The sequence below is a fragment of the Podarcis melisellensis genome (assembly GCF_964234715.1).
Source record: "Podarcis melisellensis genome assembly, chromosome: 12".
Lineage (NCBI taxonomy): Eukaryota > Metazoa > Chordata > Lepidosauria > Squamata > Lacertidae > Podarcis > Podarcis melisellensis.
The window spans coordinates 60,487,088-60,506,618 of record NC_138544.1 but is presented as its reverse complement, the minus strand read 5'-3'; the positions used below and the strand labels follow the sequence as shown (position 1 = coordinate 60,506,618).

The 19,531-nt window shown below is 50.4% G+C and overlaps 2 protein-coding genes across 2 annotated transcripts in view; one reads left to right on the top strand and one right to left on the bottom strand.

Moving 5' to 3' along the window:
- Positions 1–19,531, bottom strand: part of LOC309381090 (vomeronasal type-2 receptor 26-like) — a 108,542-nt gene that overhangs the window by 43,746 nt on the left and 45,265 nt on the right. The gene's annotated exons all lie outside the window — the stretch shown is intronic.
- On the top strand, positions 9,174–19,164 carry LOC309353367 (vomeronasal type-2 receptor 26-like). The gene is made up of 6 exons (XM_081882783.1): positions 9,174–9,576; positions 11,110–11,401; positions 12,664–13,470; positions 16,460–16,687; positions 17,563–17,689; positions 17,841–19,164. The coding sequence occupies exons 1-6, from the start codon at positions 9,362–9,364 to the stop codon at positions 18,737–18,739; spliced, it is 2,568 nt and encodes an 855-aa protein (XP_081738909.1). The 5' UTR covers positions 9,174–9,361; the 3' UTR covers positions 18,740–19,164.

Below are 19,531 nucleotides of genomic sequence, written 5' to 3'. Positions count from 1 at the left end.
TTGGCTAACCTGCCATAACCTGTTGGATATCGATCTGCCGTGACACCTGATTACTTTATGATCGTCAATCAGCAGTTTATAACGGGTCCGGCACACTTCTTCAAAGCTGCGCCACTGTTGCTCCCTTCAGGTCACGGCTTAGCAGAGTAGAACAAAGCGGTGTAAAGCAGTCTTACTTCCTTCAGGCAAGCATACACAGACAGCTCCGTCTATTTACAGCTCTTTATTGAAACATTTCATCAACAGAATCCATCACTGCTTGCGGCCATATCCAAAGGCACTTCTTTCTCTCTCAGAGACACAGAGAGAACTGAAAGTACAGGAAACAAGCTCCTCCTTAGCTTCTGTCTCCTCCCAGCTTCTAAAAACTGACGTCAGCAGGTGACGCATACCAGAACATTTAACCAGTTAACTTCTGAACTATCACAATTTCTAGCCTGTCTGACCTGCTGCAGCCCCTCCTAACGTGTGATGTTCTTTATATGTTTGCATACACATTGCATACACAAGAGACGACTCTACACATGGACATCACCAGATGGGCAGCATCGAAATCAGATTGATTATATTCTCTGCAGCCAAAGATGGAGAAGCTCTATACAGTCAGCAAAAACAAGACCTGGAGCTGACTGTGGCTCAGATCATCAGCTTCTTATAGCAAAATTCAAGCTTAAACTGAAGAAAGTAGGAAAAACCACTGGGCCGGTAAGATACAATCTAAACCAAATCCCTTATGAATACACAGTGGAAGTGAGGAACAGGTTTAAGGATTTAGATTTGCTGGACAGAGTGCCTGAAGAACTATGGATGGAGGCTCGCAACATTATACAGGAAGCAGCAACTAAAACCATCCCAATGAAAAGCAAATGCAAGAAAGCAAAGTGGCTGTCCAATGAGGCCTTACAAATAGCGGGGGAGAGAAGGCAAGCAAAATGCGAGGGAGATAGTGAAAGATACAGGAAATTGAATGCAGATTTCCAAAGAATAGCAAGGAGAGACAAGAAGACCTTCTTAAACGAGCAATGCAAAGAAATAGAGGAAAGCAATAGAATGGGAAGAACCAGAGATCTGTTCAAGAAAATTGGAGATATGAAAGGAACATTTCGTACAAAGATTTCCATAATAAAGGACAAAAGTGGAAAGGACCTAACAGAAGCAGAAGACATCAAGAAGAGGTGGCAAGAATACACAGAGGAATTATACCAGAAAGAAATGGATGTCCCGTATACCCCAGGTAGTGTGGTTGCTGACCTTGAGCCAGACATCCTGGAGAGTGAAGTCAAATGGGCCTTAGAAAGCACTGCAAATAACAAGGCCAGTGGAAGTGACGGTATTCCAGCTGAACTATTTAAAATTTTAAAAGATGATGCTGTTAAGGTGCTACACTCAATATGCCAGCAAGTTTGGAAAACTCAGCAGTGGCCAGAAGATTGGAGAAGATCAGTCTACATCCCAATCCCAAAGAAGGGCAGTGCCAAAGAATGCTCCAACTACCGCACAATTGCACTCATTTCACACGCTAGCAAGGTTATGCTTAAAATTCTACAAGGAAGGCTCAAGCAGTATGTGGAACGAGAACTCCCAGAAGTGCAAGCTGGATTTAGAAGAGGCAGAGGAACCAGAGACCAAATTGCAAACATGCGCTGGATTATGGAGAAAGCTAGAGAGTTCCAGAAAGACATCTACTTCTGCTTCATTGACTATGCAAAAGCCTTTGACTGTGTCGACCACGGCAAACTATGGCAAGTTCTTAAAGAAATGGGAGTGCCAGATCACCTCATCTGTCTCCTGAGAAATCTCTATGTGGGACAAGAAGCTACAGTTAGAACTGGATATGGAACAACTGATTGGTTCAAAATTGGGAAAGGAGTACGACAAGGCTGTATTTTGTCTCCCTGCTTATTTAACTTATATGCAGAATTCATCATGCGAAAGGCTGGGCTGGATGAATCCCTAGCCGGAATTAAGATTGCCGGAAGAAATATCAACAACCTCAGATATGCAGATGACACAACCTTGATGGCAGAAAGTGAGGAGGAATTAAAGAACCTTTTAATGAGGGTGAAAGAGGAGAGCGCAAAATATGGTCTGAAGCTCAACATCAAAAAAACGAAGATCATGGCCACTGGTCCCATCACCTCCTGGCAAATAGAAGGGGAAGAAATGGAGGTAGTGAGAGATTTCACTTTCTTGGGCTCAATGATCACTGCAGATGGTGACAGCAGCCACGAAATTAAAAGACGCCTGCTTCTTGGGAGAAGGGCAATGACAGGCCTAGACAGCATCTTGAGAAGTAGAGACATCACCTTGCCAACAAAGGTCCGTATAGTTAAAGCTATGGTTTTCCCAGTAGCGATGTATGGAAGTGAGAGCTGGACCATCAAGAAGGCTGATCGCCGAAGAATTGATGCTTTTGAATTATGGTGCTGGAGGAGACTCTTGAGAGTCCCATGGACTGCAAGAAGATCAAACCTCTCCATACTGAAGGAAATCAACCCTGAGTGCTCACTGGAAGGACAGATTGTGAAGCTGAGGCTCCAGTACTTTGGCCACCTCATGAGAAGAGAAGACTCCCTGGAGAAGACCCTGATGTTGGGAAAGATGGAGGGCACAAGGAGAAGGGGGCGACAGAGGACGAGATGGTTGGATAGTGTTTTCGAGGTTACCAGCATGAGTTTGACCAAACTGCGGGAGGCAGTGGAGGACAGAGGTGCCTGGCGTTCTCTGGTCCATGGGGTCACGAAGAGTCGGACACGACTAAATGACTAAACAACAACAACAACAACAACACATCGCTGACATTTGTGGGATGGGACTTCTTACCATTTTTGTGCCAAATGTAAATTTTAAAAAAGCTAAACATGCATTGTCTGGGGGTTCTCCTTTCTTTATTTTCAGAGAGGTCAAGTCTTTGTCGTAACAAATAAATGACCAACGTACAGCAAGCACGGGAATGGTTAGGATCAGTCCAATTAGTCTTGATTTAGAAGCATATTTGCGCAGCGGTGTTAGTATTTTCATTCTCCTACTGCTGGGTCACATGATCCCATGTTTACATTCCTTACCATTGTATGTGTGGGAACGAAAGTAAGACTGAAAAACTTCCCCTCTTTGTTCTTCTCTCTCTGACTGAGAGGATGTTTGTGTGAGACGATGCTCACACTGCTGGTTATGTTTGTTTACTTAATTTGCTGTAAATAATAAAATACTCGATGCCACATATCTGGACAGTCTGGCTTTTTGCTGACTCTGTTGTTAGCGTGCACACAGGTCCATTGGATGTGTGTCACTGGATGTATGGGACCGCTGCCGAATTTGTGTCCTGATAAGCAGTTCTCACACACGACCATTACACATAAAAGATTTCCTAATCTGACTCCTGGTGCTGGAGGAGACTCTTGAGAGTCCCATGGACTGCAAGAAGATCAAACCTCTCCATCCTAAAGGAAATCAGCCCTGAGTGCTCACTGGAAGGTCAGATCCTGAAGCTGAGGCTCCAAGACTTTGGCCACCTCAGGAGAAGAGAAGACTCCCTGGGAAAGACCCTGATGTTGGGAAAGATGGAGGGCACAAGGAGAAGGGGACGACGGAGGAGGAGATGGTTGGACAGTGTTCTCAAAGCTACCAGCATGAGTTTGACCAAACTGCAGGAGTCAGTGGAAGACAGGAGGGCATGCTCTGGTCCAGGGGGTCATGAAGAGTCAGACACGACTAAACGACTAAACAACAACATGTTTTTTAGCCACATATGTTTCTTGTAAACAAATTATATCAAAAAATTTCTGAATTAACAAATGTTCAATTTTATTTCTTTTTACTTTATTATTAAGTCGATTCACATTCCATGATAGTACTTTCACTGCCATTTCAAATTCCAATTAAAATAATATATTTTTATTTTTAAGATTGGGATTCTTCTTCCTCCACTTCTTCCTCCTCTTTTTCCTCATCTATTTGTGGTTTGTCTTCTCAAATCTTCCATTCTTGGGCAAGGTGATTGAGCAGGTGGTTGCTGAACAACTCCAAGCACGCCTGGAGGATGTGGACCATTTGGATCCCTTCCAGTCGGGATTCAGGCCTCACCATGGGACTGAAACTGCCTTGGTCGCTGTGATGGCCTGGGAATCCGATTCAGAGGCTGAACCGGAGGAATCCCAGCTTGCACAGGAGTCCCCGCCTCCAGGGCCGGCTGAACTGGGGCAGGGCCTTGTTTCTGAAGCAGCTACACCTATGCCGGATCCTCAGGAGCAGGCACCAGGTGAATCCACTCTGGCTCCGGAGGTGGTTGACGACACAGTGCCTGCAGGTGCGCCTCTCCCAGCCCTGTCAGGCGAAGGTGAGTCTCCCCCTGGATCCAGTAACCCTCCAGCCTCTCCTGAGCTGCAGAGGCTCAGGGCAGAGAGGCAGAGGGAACTGGTTTCTCCCAGGAGGAGTGCTCGCCTTAAGGCCAGGAGAGGCAGGTCTCCTGGGGGCCGGGACTGCCCCTGGCCTCAGAGAAGATAAAGGCCAGTTAGCCCGGTTCCAGGTTGCGGGAGCAACGTCGTTGAAGAGCTGTTTGGGCCAGCACCCAGGCCTGTTCCTCCAGAGTTCCTGTCCTTGCCCGGCTCCTCGCTTTGGACCCCGCTTCACCCATGCAGGACTTTCTGCCGACCCTCGACTCAGGTCCTGGACCTAGCCCCACGGTAACCTCACCCTGGGACCAGCACAGTTTGCTCCTGCCACACCCGCACTCCCCCTTCGTTGGGGTGCGTTCGGGAAGAGCCAGAGGCCATGACTGACCAGGCAGCTGTGCTGGTGGGATTGGCCCAGGAGAACCAGGCCTTGACCCACACCGTTCAGCAGCTAAGCGATGTGGTTATGGCATTTCAGCAGGGGTTGGCCTTCCCACCAGCTCCTGGGGCCGACGCCCCAGCTCCTGGCAAGTACCCAGTGGCCTTGCCAGAGAAATTTGATGGGGCCCTGGCCAGCTTTCCCATGTTCCTCGCCCAGGCCAAGTTGTATATTCAGGGGCGAGCCCGGAACTTCGCTGATGACCGCACCAAGGTGCACTTTTTGATCAGTTTGTTAAAGGACCAGGCGGCCAAGTGGGCTTTGCCACTGCTCCGGCAAGATTCTCCTTTGCTGACAGACTTTGTGGGGTTTTGTAACCACTTAGAGACTGCGATTGGCAACCCTCTGAAGGAGAGCCAAGCCAATTGGGCGATTCATTGGTTGAGACAGGACAAGTCCACAGCCGCCGCCTACGCCACAGAATTTCGGCTGTTGGCACAAGACTTGTCGTGGAATGACTCTGCACTTCGGGACCAGTATCTTGAGGGACTCTCGGACGAGATACTGGACCAGTTGGCCATGATGGATCATCCCACCACGCGGGACGCCCTCATTCAGCGGAGCCTGCAGATAGACAATCGGTTGGGGGACTGTCGCCAGGCCCGGGACCGCCAGCACTCCCGGCTCCTGGCTCCAGTCCTTCCCAGCAGCTCCACGGCCACAGCCGAGTCGCCGGACGAGCTAACGCAGCTCGGGGCTGCGTTACCTCGCCTCTTCCCCTCGGAGAAGACGCGGCGTCGGGTGGGGAACCTGTGTCTTTACTGCAGTGGGAGTGGACATTATGCCCGATCCTGTTCCGAGAAGATGCCAGCCGCAGGAAAAACGCCAACCTCGGTAGCCGAAGGACCTGGCAACCTGGGGTCCCAAACCATTCAAGAGGGGCCCTCACCAGTGGAATTGCGACATCTCATGGTTCCAGTGCGTCTCTACCCTCCAGGTGGGCCCTGGATTCTTACCCACACTCTGGTAGATTTGGGGGCAACCCGCTCCTATATGGACGCTGCCTTTGCCGCTCATCATCAGGTGCCACTTCAGAACAAGCTAGAACCGGTACAGGTGGAGGCAATTGACGGACGGCTCCTGCGTTTGGGTGCCGTCACTCGGGAGACCCAGCCCTTGGTCCTGTGTCTCCAGCAGCACCAGGAGGTGCGAACCTTGGACATTGCCTCCATGCCCCAGTTCCCCCTGGTGCTCAGGATGGACTGGCTGGAGGCTCACAACGTTCAGATTGACTGGGTCAAACGGACTGTGCACTTCCCAGATCCAAGTTCTCATGCTCAGACCGAGATGCTAGCAGCTGTGCCCACTGAGGAGGCTGCATCAACGCTCCCCGCTGAGTACTGGGACTATCACGACGTGTTCGAGGAACGGGGGGCAGACCAGCTGCCGCCACATCGGTCGTTTGACTGCGGCATAGACCTCCAGCCAGGAGCGCCCCTACTGGTGAGTCGCTTATACTCTCTAGCAGAGCCAGAGCGCGAGGCTTTGCAGGACTTCTTGTGCAAGAACCTGGAGCGTTGTTTCATTAGGCCTTCTACCTCGCCCACCGCTGCGCCAGTGCTCTTTCTTAAGAAGAAATGTGGGGAGCTCCGCCTTTGCCATGATTACCGGGCCCTGAACAAAATTACCATCCCAGACCGGTACCCCTTGCCCCTTATTTCGGAGTTGCTGGAGCGGGTGCAAGGGGCGCAGGTATTCACAAAGCTAGACCTCCGGGGGCCTACAATTTGATTCGGATTCGAGCCAGGGATGAGTGGAAGACAGCATTCGGGACCCGGTACGGGCAGTTCGAATACCTGGTAATGCCCTTCCGTTTGTGCAACACGCCTGCTGTGTTCCAACGGTACATCAACCACGTGTTCCAGGACTTGCTAGACAAGTACGTGGTGGTGTACTTGGATGACATTCTGGTTTTCTCCCGTGACCCGGCTCGCCACGAGGGTCATGTCCGGACCGTGCTGCAGCGCTTGCGGGAGCACCGCCTGTATGCGAAGCTCAGCAAGTGCAAGTTCCATCAGCGGTCAGTGGACTTCCTTGGTCACCGACTCTCTCCAGATGGGGTGCAGATGGATCCTGGGAAGGTGGCAGCGGTTCGGGAGTGGGCGGCACCTCGGAACCGCAAGGACCTACAGTGATTACTGGGGTTCGCCAACTATTACCGGACCTTCATTGCAGATTATGCTCATTGTACCACCCTGTTGACCCGGCTACTGCACCCCAAGACGCCATTTTCCTGGGACAAGGAGGCAGAGGAGGCGTTTCAGGGGTTGAAAGCCTGTTTCCAGAGAGCACTGATCCTGCAAATCCGCTTCACCCATGCAGGACTTTCTGCCGACCCTCGACTCAGGTCCTGGACCTCGCCCCACAGTAACCTCCCCCCGGGACCAGCACAGCCGCGCTGGTCGATGATCTCCAGTGGGCTAGGGATAAAGGAGAGAGCTTTTTCCTAGTTCTGCTGGATCTCTCAGCGGCGTTTGATACCATCGACCATAACATCCTTCTGGACCGTCCTGAGGGGCTGGGAGCTGGGGGCACTGTCATACAGTGGTTCCGCTCCTTCCTCCTGGGCCGTGTTCAGAAAGTGGTGGTGGGGAATGAAGGTTCAGACCCCTGGGCTCTCACTTGTGGGGTGCCTCAGGGTTCTGTCCTCTCCCCCATGCTTTTCAACATCTACATGAAGCCACTGGGAGAGATCATCAGGGAGTTTGGACTGGGTGTTCATCAGTATGCAGATGATACCCAGCTCTACCTCTCTTTTATTCAGAGCCAGTGAAGGCGGTGAAGGTCCTGTGTGAGTGTCTGGAGGCAGTTGGAGGATGGATAGTGGCTAATGGATTGAGATTGAATCCTGACAAGACAGAAGTATTGTTTTGGGGGGACAGGGGGTGGGCAGGTATAGAGGACTCCCTGGTAATGAATGTGGTAATTGTGCCCCTGAAGAACCAGGTGCACAGCCTGGGAGTCATTTTGGACTCACAGATGTCTATGAAGGCACAGGTTAATTCTGTGTCCAGGGCAGCTGTCTACTAGCTCTATCTGGTACGCAGGCTGAGACCCTCCCTCCCGTGGACTATCTTGCCAGAGAGGTGCATGCTCTAGTTATCTCCCGCTTAGACTACTGCAATGTGCTCTATGTGGGGCTACCTTTGAAGGTGACCTGGAAACTACAACTAATCCATAATTCGACAGCCAAACTGGTGACTGGGAGCGGCCACTGAGACCACATAACACTGGTCCTGAAAGACCTACATTGGCCCCCAGTGCATTTCTGGGCACAATTCAAAGTGTTGGTTCTGACCTTGAAAGCCCCAAATAGCCTTGGCCCAGTATACCTGAAGGAGCATCTCCACTCCCATTGTTCTACCCAGACACTGAGGTCCAGCGCTGAGGGGCTTCTGGCAGTTCCCTCATTGCGAGAAACGAAGTTACAGGGAACCAGGCCTTCTCGGTGGTGGCACCCACCCTGTGGAATGCCCTCCCACGCGAAGCCTGTTCTGGATCCACATGTCCTTCCACAGTGGGGACATAGGTTTCCGGGCGGGAGCTGATCATGGTGAGGGTTTGCCAAGCATTCCTTCCTCTTACCCAGCCAGATTGGCGGGGTATAAATAATAAATTATCATTGTTATTATTATTACCATTTGTGGCTCCATGAAAGGGTCTGATGGGGGGGGCAACACAGTGCTTATGATCAGCAATGCAACTATGAAATAACAGCCCTGGGAATCTGAGGACTTTGCTGGCTCATTTAGGCCAACGGCTCATTGTCATTCCTCATCCTATTCTCACAGTGAACAACCCAATGTCTCCATGAAAAGCCCTGGCTGGACCTGAGCACAACAGCCCTCTCCCCTGTGGAGGCAGAGCAGGACTTTGGGGGCTTGTAGCCTTTTCAAGCTTTATGCACCCCAATTCTTTGAGAAGGTGTGAGCAGCTCCCTTGGGACCCTCCGGTCCTGCGTCTCTAGTTTCCCACTGTGAGCTACAGGGTGTTGCACTAGTTGGGACTTTGGTCAGATCCAGGTGCAGGTCTCTCTCTGGAGGTCCTGTGCACAAATTTCAGGCCAAACTCTGCCCCCCTATTGATTTATGCCAAATGTTAGAGTAGCATTGCAAACGTGTTTTCCTCCAGCTCTGCAGCTGCTGCTTGAGGATTCAAGACGCCAGAAAGTTATCTAGGTGAGATTTCTTCCCCTTATAATTATCAAAATCATAGTGATTTCATCTTCTAAAATCCCAAGAGACATTTCTGGAGATTGCATCAGAAGCACCAACAGCATGATATTATAAATTGTACCGTGAATGAAAAAGAAAAAGTTGTTGCAGATGATAGATCCTGTGTTGGAGACAGAGAGAGTCAGGATTTGGAGCAGGTGAAGGGCTGGGGGGAAGAGGGAAGCCAGAGCTGAGCCCCCCCCCCCAGGAAAGCCACTGCAGCTTTAGTCTTGCAAGAGTCTTGTGATTCTCCTGCTAGGCTGGGTCAGGAAGGAAGAGGAGCCACACACAACAGGTGTGAAGGAGGCAGAGCCAGGATGAGATCCCTGCTGCTCCTGCTGCTAATTCAGTCCCATGGAGTTTGTGTGAAGCAGAAGGCAAAATGCCCCTTGAATCTGATCAGAGATGAAACTGATGCTCACAATTACTACCAGCCTGGAGACTTTCTCATTGGTGGGATCGTATCTCCAAAAGATTTTCGAGAATATGATCCCTATGTCTTCTCCCAGACACCCTTCACCAGGATTGTGGGGTAAGTAATTCTTTGCAGAGGGATGTCAAAGTCCTTAACGACCCCTGGTGAAGGAGAGAGCCCCTTTCTCAAGGCTGGGCAGTCTGGGGTCCTCCAGAGATCGCTGGATTACAGCTCCCCTCTTGCCTGCCTGACCTTGGCCTTGATGGCTGGGGCTGATGGGAGTTGGAGTCCAGTAAAAGATTTCTCCCAAAGCCTCTCCCAGTTCCTTGCATCTTCCCAAGTAAGATACTCTCCTTCTCATGCTACTGGGTTGCTTTTGGAGGCTGGTGACACAAGAATGCAAGAGAATTTGGTCAGGGGTCACAGGGATCCCCTGACTTTTCCCACCCGCAGGAAGGCATGAGGCTGGCATGAGACTCAGGCAGTTTCCAAGGTTCCAAGATTTGATTTATTACTATTCTATTGGTACAATTTATAAACGGCCTAGTCAGAATTGCTTTTTAGGGATGCAGTTTTGAGGATGAAATGTTAAGATCCTCTGGGTGACGTTTGTTAGCTGGAGAGAGAGAAAGGTATGCTTTCTACAAAAAGAGGGAATAAAACAATAAAAGCCAGGAGACTCCCATGCTATGGAGTCAGATTTCTTAAACACGAGCAATTCTTCTTCTTCTTCTTCTTCTTCTTCTTCTTCTTCTTCTTCTTCTTCTTCTTCTTCTTCTTCTTCTTCTTCTTCTTCCTATTTTTCTTCTTCTCCTCCTCCTCCTACTTCTCCTTCTTCTTGTCTCTCATTCTCTCATCCTCATTTCTAAGTAAAGAAGTTTTGAGGTCCTGGACTCAAATTGCTCCTAACTAATCCACTGGTCACCCTGGACAAAACACCCCCCTACTTGACCCCCATTTTTCCTTCTGAATAAGAGCTGGGGAATGTGTACAGCCCCCCTTTGAAGGAGCCAAACTCCTGGGGCAAAAGCACAGGCAAAACATTTGCAGCAGCTTCCCAGTATTTCACAAATTTGGGGGAAGGGAGATTCATTTTCATACTCTGTTTTATTCTCCAGAGTACCTCTACACTCCTGGATTGGAGAACAAATCTCCAAATCTTTATTGTATAATAGTCAGGAAAGGGTTGGATACAAATGCAATAAGATAAGGGGACGTGGGTGGCGCTGTGGGTAAAACCTCAGTGCCTAGGAGCTGCCGATCGTATGGTTCTAATCCCCGCAGCGGGGTGAGCTCCCGTCGTTCGGTCCCAGCTCCTGCCCACCTAGCAGTTCGAAAGCACGTCAAAGTGCAGATAGATAAATAAGTACCTCTTTATAGCGGGAAGGTAATGGCGTTTCCGTGCGCTGCGCTGGTGCCGGTTCGCCAGAGCAGCTTCGTCACGCTGGCCACGTGACCCGGAAGTGTCTTCAGACAGCGCTGGCTCCCGGCCTCTTAAGCGAATTGAGAATGCAACCCCAGAGTCGGACACGACTGGCCCGTACGGGCAGGGGTACCTTTACCTTTACATTTAATCTTTGTGGATAATCTTTGGTTATCATTCACCTGTGAATAGGGTTTGAGTCTTTTAAATTGGTCCATTCATTGCAGCGACACATTTGCGTTCTACTGGCACACCCTGTCCTTCCTGTTCACTGTCCAGGAGATCAACCAGAATCTCAGGCTCTTACCCAACATCACCCTTGGCTACAACCTCTATGAGAACTATTTTGATGCCAGGATGACTTCAGATGCCATGCTAGAGCTGCTTGCAGGCAGCGGAAGAAACATTCCCAATTATCGCTGCGGAGAAGAGAATCCCCTTCTGGCTGTTCTTGGAAGGAGTGATTCTGACATCTCAAAGGAGATTTCCACCATGTCAGGCATCTACAAAATCCCACATGTATGAATGAGACAGGGGGCATGGAGGGACACAGTAGGACACTCTACTTTCTCCTGGGGGAGTTAAGGGGGGAAACCCTGAGCTATGTGCTGGCCATCCGGCCAAGGATTCTCCCACCTGCCTTGCCCCACCTTCCAGCCCTGAGCTGCTGCCATGGACATGATCTGCATGTGTCTTTTAGTGAACTGAATCGAGAGAGAGATCATGAGTCATGCGGTGGGGAGACTGGGTGCATGAATTCAAGAGTGCTCAGTTCATTTCTGGTTGCTGGTTTGCTGAGGGTGTTAATATTGTTCCATAGATTACATACTGTAGTATTTTGTTAATAAGGTTACTTTTGTTGAAATTGTGCTGTTTAGCTTATGAGTTGTTTTGTTAATAGTTTTTTCTTTATAGAGTGAAAATGCTGATGGTTTGTAAATTATTCTATATTAATTATGTTGTATTTGTGATGTCCTATTACATTTTTGCTGTTCATGAGCCGCTTTGTGATTTTTGTGAATGAAAAGCAGCACAGAAATATAATAAATGGAATGGAATCCATACTCTTTTTTGAACATACTGAGCCTTTTCCTGCTTGGCCCCCACCTGACAGGCAAAGTACTGGCAAGGGGAACCAGGCAGGCAGGGAGCATCTTTATCCCTTCCCTTCTTAGTATCACACAAGACAGACAGAGAACCACAAAGTATGTTCCCCCCCCCCCCGGCTGGAGCTGTTGCCCAGTGTTCCCCCTCCTCCTTCCCCAGCTTGCATATCAGGCCCCTCCTGCAGCCTACGGTGGCGGCCAAGGGACCCCTTCTGCCTCGGGGTCGTTTTCTGCTCTGTGATGTGGGTGAAACGCCTGGTTTTAGAGGAAGGAGGAAGATCTAGCAGGCTCCCAAGGGACCTAGTCTCAACTGGCTCCGATCTTGTCTCCATTGCATCTGACTCCTGTCTCTCTTCAGGGCTGGTGGATCTGCTACCTTGCCCTTCTTCCTCACCTTCCAACATTCCCCAGCTCTTTTCTTCTTCTGGGCTCTGTCCTTTTTCCACCATCACGAACCTGGCTCCATGCTGTCTTCCTCTGCCCCCTCCCTGGACGACCTTGAGGGTCTCCACCTCTTCCTCTCATCTGAACAGTTCCTGACACCACCAGATGTTTCGGAATAAAACTCCCATTGATCCCAGCAGCACAACTGTGATTAGATATTAATCATTTCAGATTACTAAATATCTACTCCTTCCTGAAAGCAAAACAATTACTCTTTCCTTTCCTCACCAGCTCAGTTATGGCTTCACAGCCCAGGTTCTTGAAGATAAAACACAGTTCCCTTTCCTCTACCAGATGCTCCCCAAAGATGAAAGTCAGTACCAAGGGATCGTGGAGTTGCTCCTCAATTTCAGATGGACGTGGGCTGGCCTCTTGGCTGCAGACAATGACAGTGGAGAAAGGTTTGTGAGCATTATGACACCTCTGATGATCAGAAGAGGGATCTGCGTTGCCTTGTCAAAAATATTGGCAGAAGAAGATTTAATTCCACTGAACCCAAGTGAAGCTTATTTAAGATGGAGACAAGTTGGGGTATTTGTTTGCTATGTAACTGATACAGTGGAAATTTTATTAATAATAGAAATATGTACGGATTATGAGGAGGAAATAGGGGGGAAAGTCTGGATCACAACAGCTTTCCTGGGCATCAGCACTGGCTTGATATTGCCTCCTACACTCTTCCAGCACATTCATGGCTCTCTCTCTTTCGCATTTAAGACCAGAATAATTAACACCAAACATGGTTATGATGAATCACTGTCCAGTCTTCTTATCCATTTTTTGGATGAAGCATTTCACTGTTCATATGCAAAGCATGTTTTATCCCCGAAAGGCTGGATAAGATGCAAAGAGAAGGAGGAATGGGAGTCTTTGCCCCAAGGGGAGATTGAGAGAGTCCTGTCTGGAGACAGCTATGGCACTTACATCAATGTTCAAGCTGCAGCCCAGGCCTTAAATGCTGCGTTTTCATCTAGACCACGGCGGATGCTGATGGTAGGAGGAGCCCAATGGGAACAGGGAAGGCTTCAGCCATGGCAGGTGATTTTATTGTCTTTTGTATTAATCTTATTTGTTATGTACTGAAGTTCTCACCCTGGGCCAGCAGGGGGATACTGCAGATAGTTTTCACTCAGGTCCACGTCAGTTATTTTAGGCGGGAAACCCTGGGTTGTTGTTGCTACAATGTTGACAGCCGGCTGCCTATAAAAGCAGGCCGGCTGAGCTGTTTGCTGTTCAGTTCTGTCCAGCTTACAAATAAAGAGCTGCTCTGGAGAAATCGCTGTGTCGTCTGCTATGTTCGCCCACAACTTCACACTGGCGACGAAGGTGGGATCGATGGACATCAGAGCACAGCCAGATGCAGCCACCTCTGAGCAGAGCTGAATCACTGAGCTGAATCACTGAGCGAAATCACTGAACAGAACCAATTGAGAGCTGACTGTTCTGGCTAGAGCATGCTGTTCCACGCCGGCATCGGAATCATGGCTTCACTTGTGCCTCTACCGCCGTTTGCGCCAGCCTCTGAATCATGGGACTCCTACCTCGCTCGGTTCGACTGCTACCTCCAAGCCAACGAGCTGACAGGAGTATCAAAGGAGTGGAAGCGGGGCCTATTCCTCAGCCTCTGTGGGGCTGAGGTGTTTGAGACGGCCCGAGCATTGGTTGCGCCTGAAGCAGTCCAGGCAACACCATGGGACACGATCCATGAGAAGCTCCACAACCACTACGCACCAAAGCCATCCAAGATTGCTGCCCGCCATGCGTTCTATCACCGGAACCAGGCAGAGGGGGAGTCAATCAACAACTACACCTCCGCCCTGCGCCAGGCTGCAATGCACTGCGAGTTCCGAGACTTAGACGATGCCCTGATGGATCAAATCGTCTGTGGGGTATGGGACATCCGTCTGCAACGGCGTCTCCTCGCCAAGCCAGACCTCACGCTACAGAAAGCCAGTGAGGAGGCTGTGGCCTCAGAAGCTGCTGAACGCTGCGCCCAGGAGATCCGCAAGTCCAGCAGCCCACGTCTTCCTAGGAAGCCAGTTCCAGTGCATCATGAAGAGGCCAGCAGTGATGAGGCATCCTCCAGTGAAGACGATGACGTGCACCAGACAAAGCGGGAGCGCAGGAAGTTCCAATAGAAGTCCAAGGGCCAACCGGAATGTGCCGGCTGCGGAGGGAACCATTCCTGTGCCAAGTGTCGATTCAGAGACGCCATCTGTAGGAAGTGATCCAGAAGGGGCCACATCGCTAAGGTCATGAACTCTCGGCTCATCGCGGCTGTCTGCTGTGGGGAGACCGCGTCGTGATTCCCCAGGGACTCCGTCAGCGCATCCTGGAGGCTCTGCATGTTGGCCACCCGGGAATCGTCAAAATGAAAGCGTTGGCTCGGTGTTACGTCTGGTGGCCTAACATGGATGATGCCATCACTGCCTGGGTGTCCACCTGTCAAGCGTGCCAAGAGTCGAGGCCTGCACCACCGGCAGCTAAGGGACACACCTGGGAGATGCCAAAGACACCCTGGTCGAGGGTGCACATCGATCTGGCCGGCCCCTTTCACGGCCGGACCTTTATGGTAGTGGTGGACGCCTATTCCAAATGGCTGGAGGTGGCCCTGATGCCCTCCACCACTACCAAAGCTGTCATCCGGGTGCTGCGAGGCCTGTTTGCGACGCATGGGTGTCCTGATGTCCTTGTCTCCAACAACGGACCGCAGTTCACATCAGGCACTTTTGAGCGGTATCTTTTGGGACTGGGCAACATGCCATGCCCTAACGGCACCCTTTCATCCATCCAGCAACGGGCAAGCGGAGAGAATGGTGCGCTCGGCAAAAGAGGCACTGGCGCACCTGGACCGGGGAGACTGGCACGAGCGGGTCACCGAATACTTGTTCGTGCAACACATCACCCCTCATGCGGCCACAGGGCGGAGTCCTGCTGAACTGCTTATGGGCCGCCGCCTCAGGTCACCGCTCGACCGGCTGCACCCGGACTTTGCCATGGCCGAACCCCCAGGCTGTGCCAACGTGCCATGGTCATTTGTTCCAGGAAACCAAGTCTTTGCCCGGAACTATGTGGGGGACATTCCTTGGGTGCCAGCCACAGTAGTGGGAGTCACTGGACCTCGCTCGTATCAGGTGGCACTCGAAGACGGACGCTTGTGGCGCCGGCACATAGACCAGCTTAGGCGCAGGGTTGGGAACTTGGACACTACCGAGGTGCCCCCAACTGCGCTTGCAGCTCCAGAAGAGACACGTACAGATGGCGAGGCCCCACCTACACCTCCCTCGCAAACTGCCAGCGTGGAGCCGAACCAAGCCACTTCAGAGGGTCTGCCAGACTTACCACAGACTCAGACCACTCCACTTGCGGAGGCTCCGCCCACAGCAGCGGATCCAGGGGATTTGGTTTCAACGCCACCTAGGGTCGCACCACAGCCTCAGCAAGAATTGTGTGGCCTCCTGGACTTGACTACCAGTCCCCGGCGGTCTGGCAGAGTTTCCAAGTGCCCAACTTATTTAAAGGACTATGTTGTTGGACATGTATCACTGTTGGTCTAAGTATGGGAAATATAACCGATATGCTTTTGTGCCTAATTGAACCATTACGTGTAGTGCTGTATATAAGGAAACCATTACGATTGTAACTCACGCCTTATCTCGGTGGGGAGGGGTGTTGTGTACTGAAGTTCTCACCCTGGGCCAGCAGGGGGATACTGTAGATAGTTTTCACTCAGGTCTGTAGATAGTTTTCACTCAGGTCCACGTCAGTTATTTTAGGCGGGAAACCCTGTGTTGTTGTTGCTACAATTTTGACAGCCGGCTGCCTATAAAAGCAGGCCGGCTGAGCTGTTTACTGTTCAGTTCTGTCCAGCTTACAAATAAAGAGCTGCTCTGGAGAAATCTCTCTGTCGTCTGCTATGTTCGCCCACAACTTAACATTATTTATTATTTATATTAATGTTATTTTGGAGACCCACTCGCTCCAAGTGAGGAACAATAAAATGCTGCTGTTTTCCCTGTCATTCCAGCTCCACCCTTTCTTACAAGAAATCCAGTGTTTGAATACCTCCAGGGGCACAATATGTTTGGATGAGAATTGGGAGCTGCCTCCTGACTTTGATATCATGAATTGGGTGATGTTTCCCAATCAGTCTCGTGCTTTGGTGAAGATTGGCAGTACAAGGAGAGAGGCATCTACTGGCATCAAGTTCACCATCAACCCAGAAGCCATTGAGTGGCCCGAGAAGTTTCACAAGGTAGGGGATGTTAGCGAGGAAGAAGGCTAGGAGATCCTGCTCGTCCTCTTCCTGGAGCCACTCCTGCAAAAGGACCTTAGAAGGGGGACCAGTGGTGTCCTTTCCACCCAGTTTCAGCTGCCAGCGCTGCTCCTTCTTGCCACAGCAGCTGAGAGGGGAGAGGAATCTGGAGGCTCAAGAATGCGCTAGCGCCCAGGCATCCTGAGAAAAGGCAGACTATGTTTCCCAGCCAGGTCCCTCTCACTCTCAGTCCACCTGGGGAAGAAAGCCAGCAGCACCCAGCTCTCTCCTCTTCTTCCTTCCTCTCTCTCTCTCCTTCCCACACCTTCCACACACCCCAGCATCAAAGGAGGCTGGTATTTTGTAACCCCCCAAGTCTTACATCCCGGCGTGTGCACCCTGTGATTTGACGTGTAGGAGAATCCTAAGTTTGGCAAAACCCCATTAGAGATCTAAACAGCCAATTGGTACAATAAAACCTCAGATATTTAATACTTCTCTGTATCAGGCTGCCTTCTAAATGTCAGCTAGTTACTGTATTTATTTCCCTGACATCTTATGGGAGGTTGTTCCACAGGGAGGGCGCCACCACTGAGAAGGCCCTCTGCCTGGTTCCTTGTAACCTCACTTCTCACAGGGAGGGAACCGTCAGAAGGGCCTTGGAGCTGGAACTCAGGGTTAGGGCTGGAGAATGGTGCTTCTATGCAGAAAGTGGATGAGGTCAGGGGGACAAGAGATCCTATTGGGTGATTACCAAACTATGTGGGTGAAATCCAGACACACAAATACCCCTAACACTTTCTCCGCAATGCATCTTCTCCCCCTCCCTTATAATTTTATTGATTTTCCATGCACCTTCTTATCTTCATGGTTAGGCCGTGCCTCGTTCCAGGTGTAGCAAAATATGTCAACCTGGATTTGCAAAGGTGGTTCCAGAAGGAAAGACTGTTTGCTGCTATGCTTGTGATCCTTGTGCGGAAGGAACCATGTCCAACCAAGAAGGTGGGTGAGAAGGATTACAAGAGAGGAAGCATTTTTGCCCTTTGCAAAAAAGGAACAAAGAATTGCTTGCCACTCTACACATTCTAATTTCCGGAGCACAGGTGGTCATGGATGTAAGGCATGCTGAAGCCACTCTTTTCCTCTTCCTCAGATGCAGAACGTTGCACCAAATGCCCAGAAGATCAGCATCCAAACAAGGACAGAGATCGATGTGTCCCCAAGATTGTGACCTTCCTGGCTTATGAAGAACATCTGGGGATCACCTTAGCTTCCATCGTCCTCTTCTTATCTTCTACAGCAGGCATTGTGTTAGGAATCTTCATTAAATACAAAGAAACCCCAATAGTCAAAGCCAACAATCGGGACCTCTCCTACATCCTGCTCGCCTCCCTTCTGCTTTCCTCTTTGTCCTCCTTCCTCTTCATTGGGCAACCAAGAACAGCGACCTGCCTTCTCCGACAAACGGCCTTCAGCATCATCTTCTCCGTTGCTGTTTCTTCTCTCTTGGCCAAGACCATCACGGTGGTGCTGGCCTTCCTGGCCACACGGCCAGGGAACAGGGTGAGGAGATGGCTAGGGAAGAGTCTGGCCAACTCCATTGTCATCTCCTGTTCTGGTGTGCAAGTTCTCATCTGCACCATCTGGCTGGGCTCTTCCCCCCCATTCCCAGAGCCCGACATGCACTCCCAGGTGGAAGAGATCATCTTGCAATGCAACGAAGGCTCTGTGGCCATGTTTTATGTTGCCCTCGGCTACCTGGGCTTCTTGGCTGCCACCTGCTTCACGGTGGCGTTCCTAGCCAGGAAGCTGCCTGGCTCCTTCAACGAAGCCAAGCTGATCACCTTCAGCATGCTGGTCTTCTGCAGTGTTTGGGTGTCTTTTGTGCCCACCTACCTAAGCACCAAGGGCAGGTACATGGTGGCCGTGCAGATCTTCTCTATGTTGGCCTCCAGTGCTGGGCTCCTGGGCTGCATCTTCCTCCCCAAGTGCTACGTTATTCTGCTGAGGCCTGATCTGAATGCAAAGGAGCACCTGGGAAGAAGGACATAAGATGACATCGGATTCTTACAGTATTGCATGTTGATTCTACCCAGCACTGCAGAAAGGAAACACACATAGTTGTTTTTGGATTAATGCTCCATCGATATCTCTCTTTATTTTGCATAAGTCATGAATGATGAAAATGAACCTATAATAACTGCCATGACTACAAGCTCTTGGACTGAAAATCTTTTTCACAGGCTGATTCCAACAAGATACCTTAAACGTCATGTTGTTGTTTTTTATGCTCCTGATCCTCATCTGGGTCATCCTGGCTGGTTCTGGAGGACAGTATGGATTTGGATCAGTTGTATGCAGAATGGCATAGTTCAGAGGCTGCAGAGGGTAGAAGCTGGGGGAGATTGGAAGAGGAAGAAGAAGAAGCACCAGCGAGAGACAGCTGACAGCCTCAGTGTCTTTGGAAAGCATTCCTGACCCCCGGCTGGAAAGAGTGGATCTTCTCATCCAGGGGTATATTTTGACTCCCAGCTGCATACCTGTGGAGAGTAATCAATTGCTTCTGGAGCTGGATTACATATTGAGTTAGTTCTAATTCTCCCACCTCTAGTTCAGAAGGGGGAAATTGGGTGTGGTACACAGAGGAAGGTCTCCCAAAGAGTAGCTCATACGGAGAAAGGTTCAGGTTTCCCCTGGGGCACCCTCTTATGTTATGTAGTACCAGGGGGAGAGCATTGACGCACTTCCATCCGGCGGTTTTACAAAGTCTCCCTAATTGTGACTTGAGCTGCTGGTTCATTCTTTCAACCTGGCCGGAGGACGGTGGGTGGTACGGGGTATGCA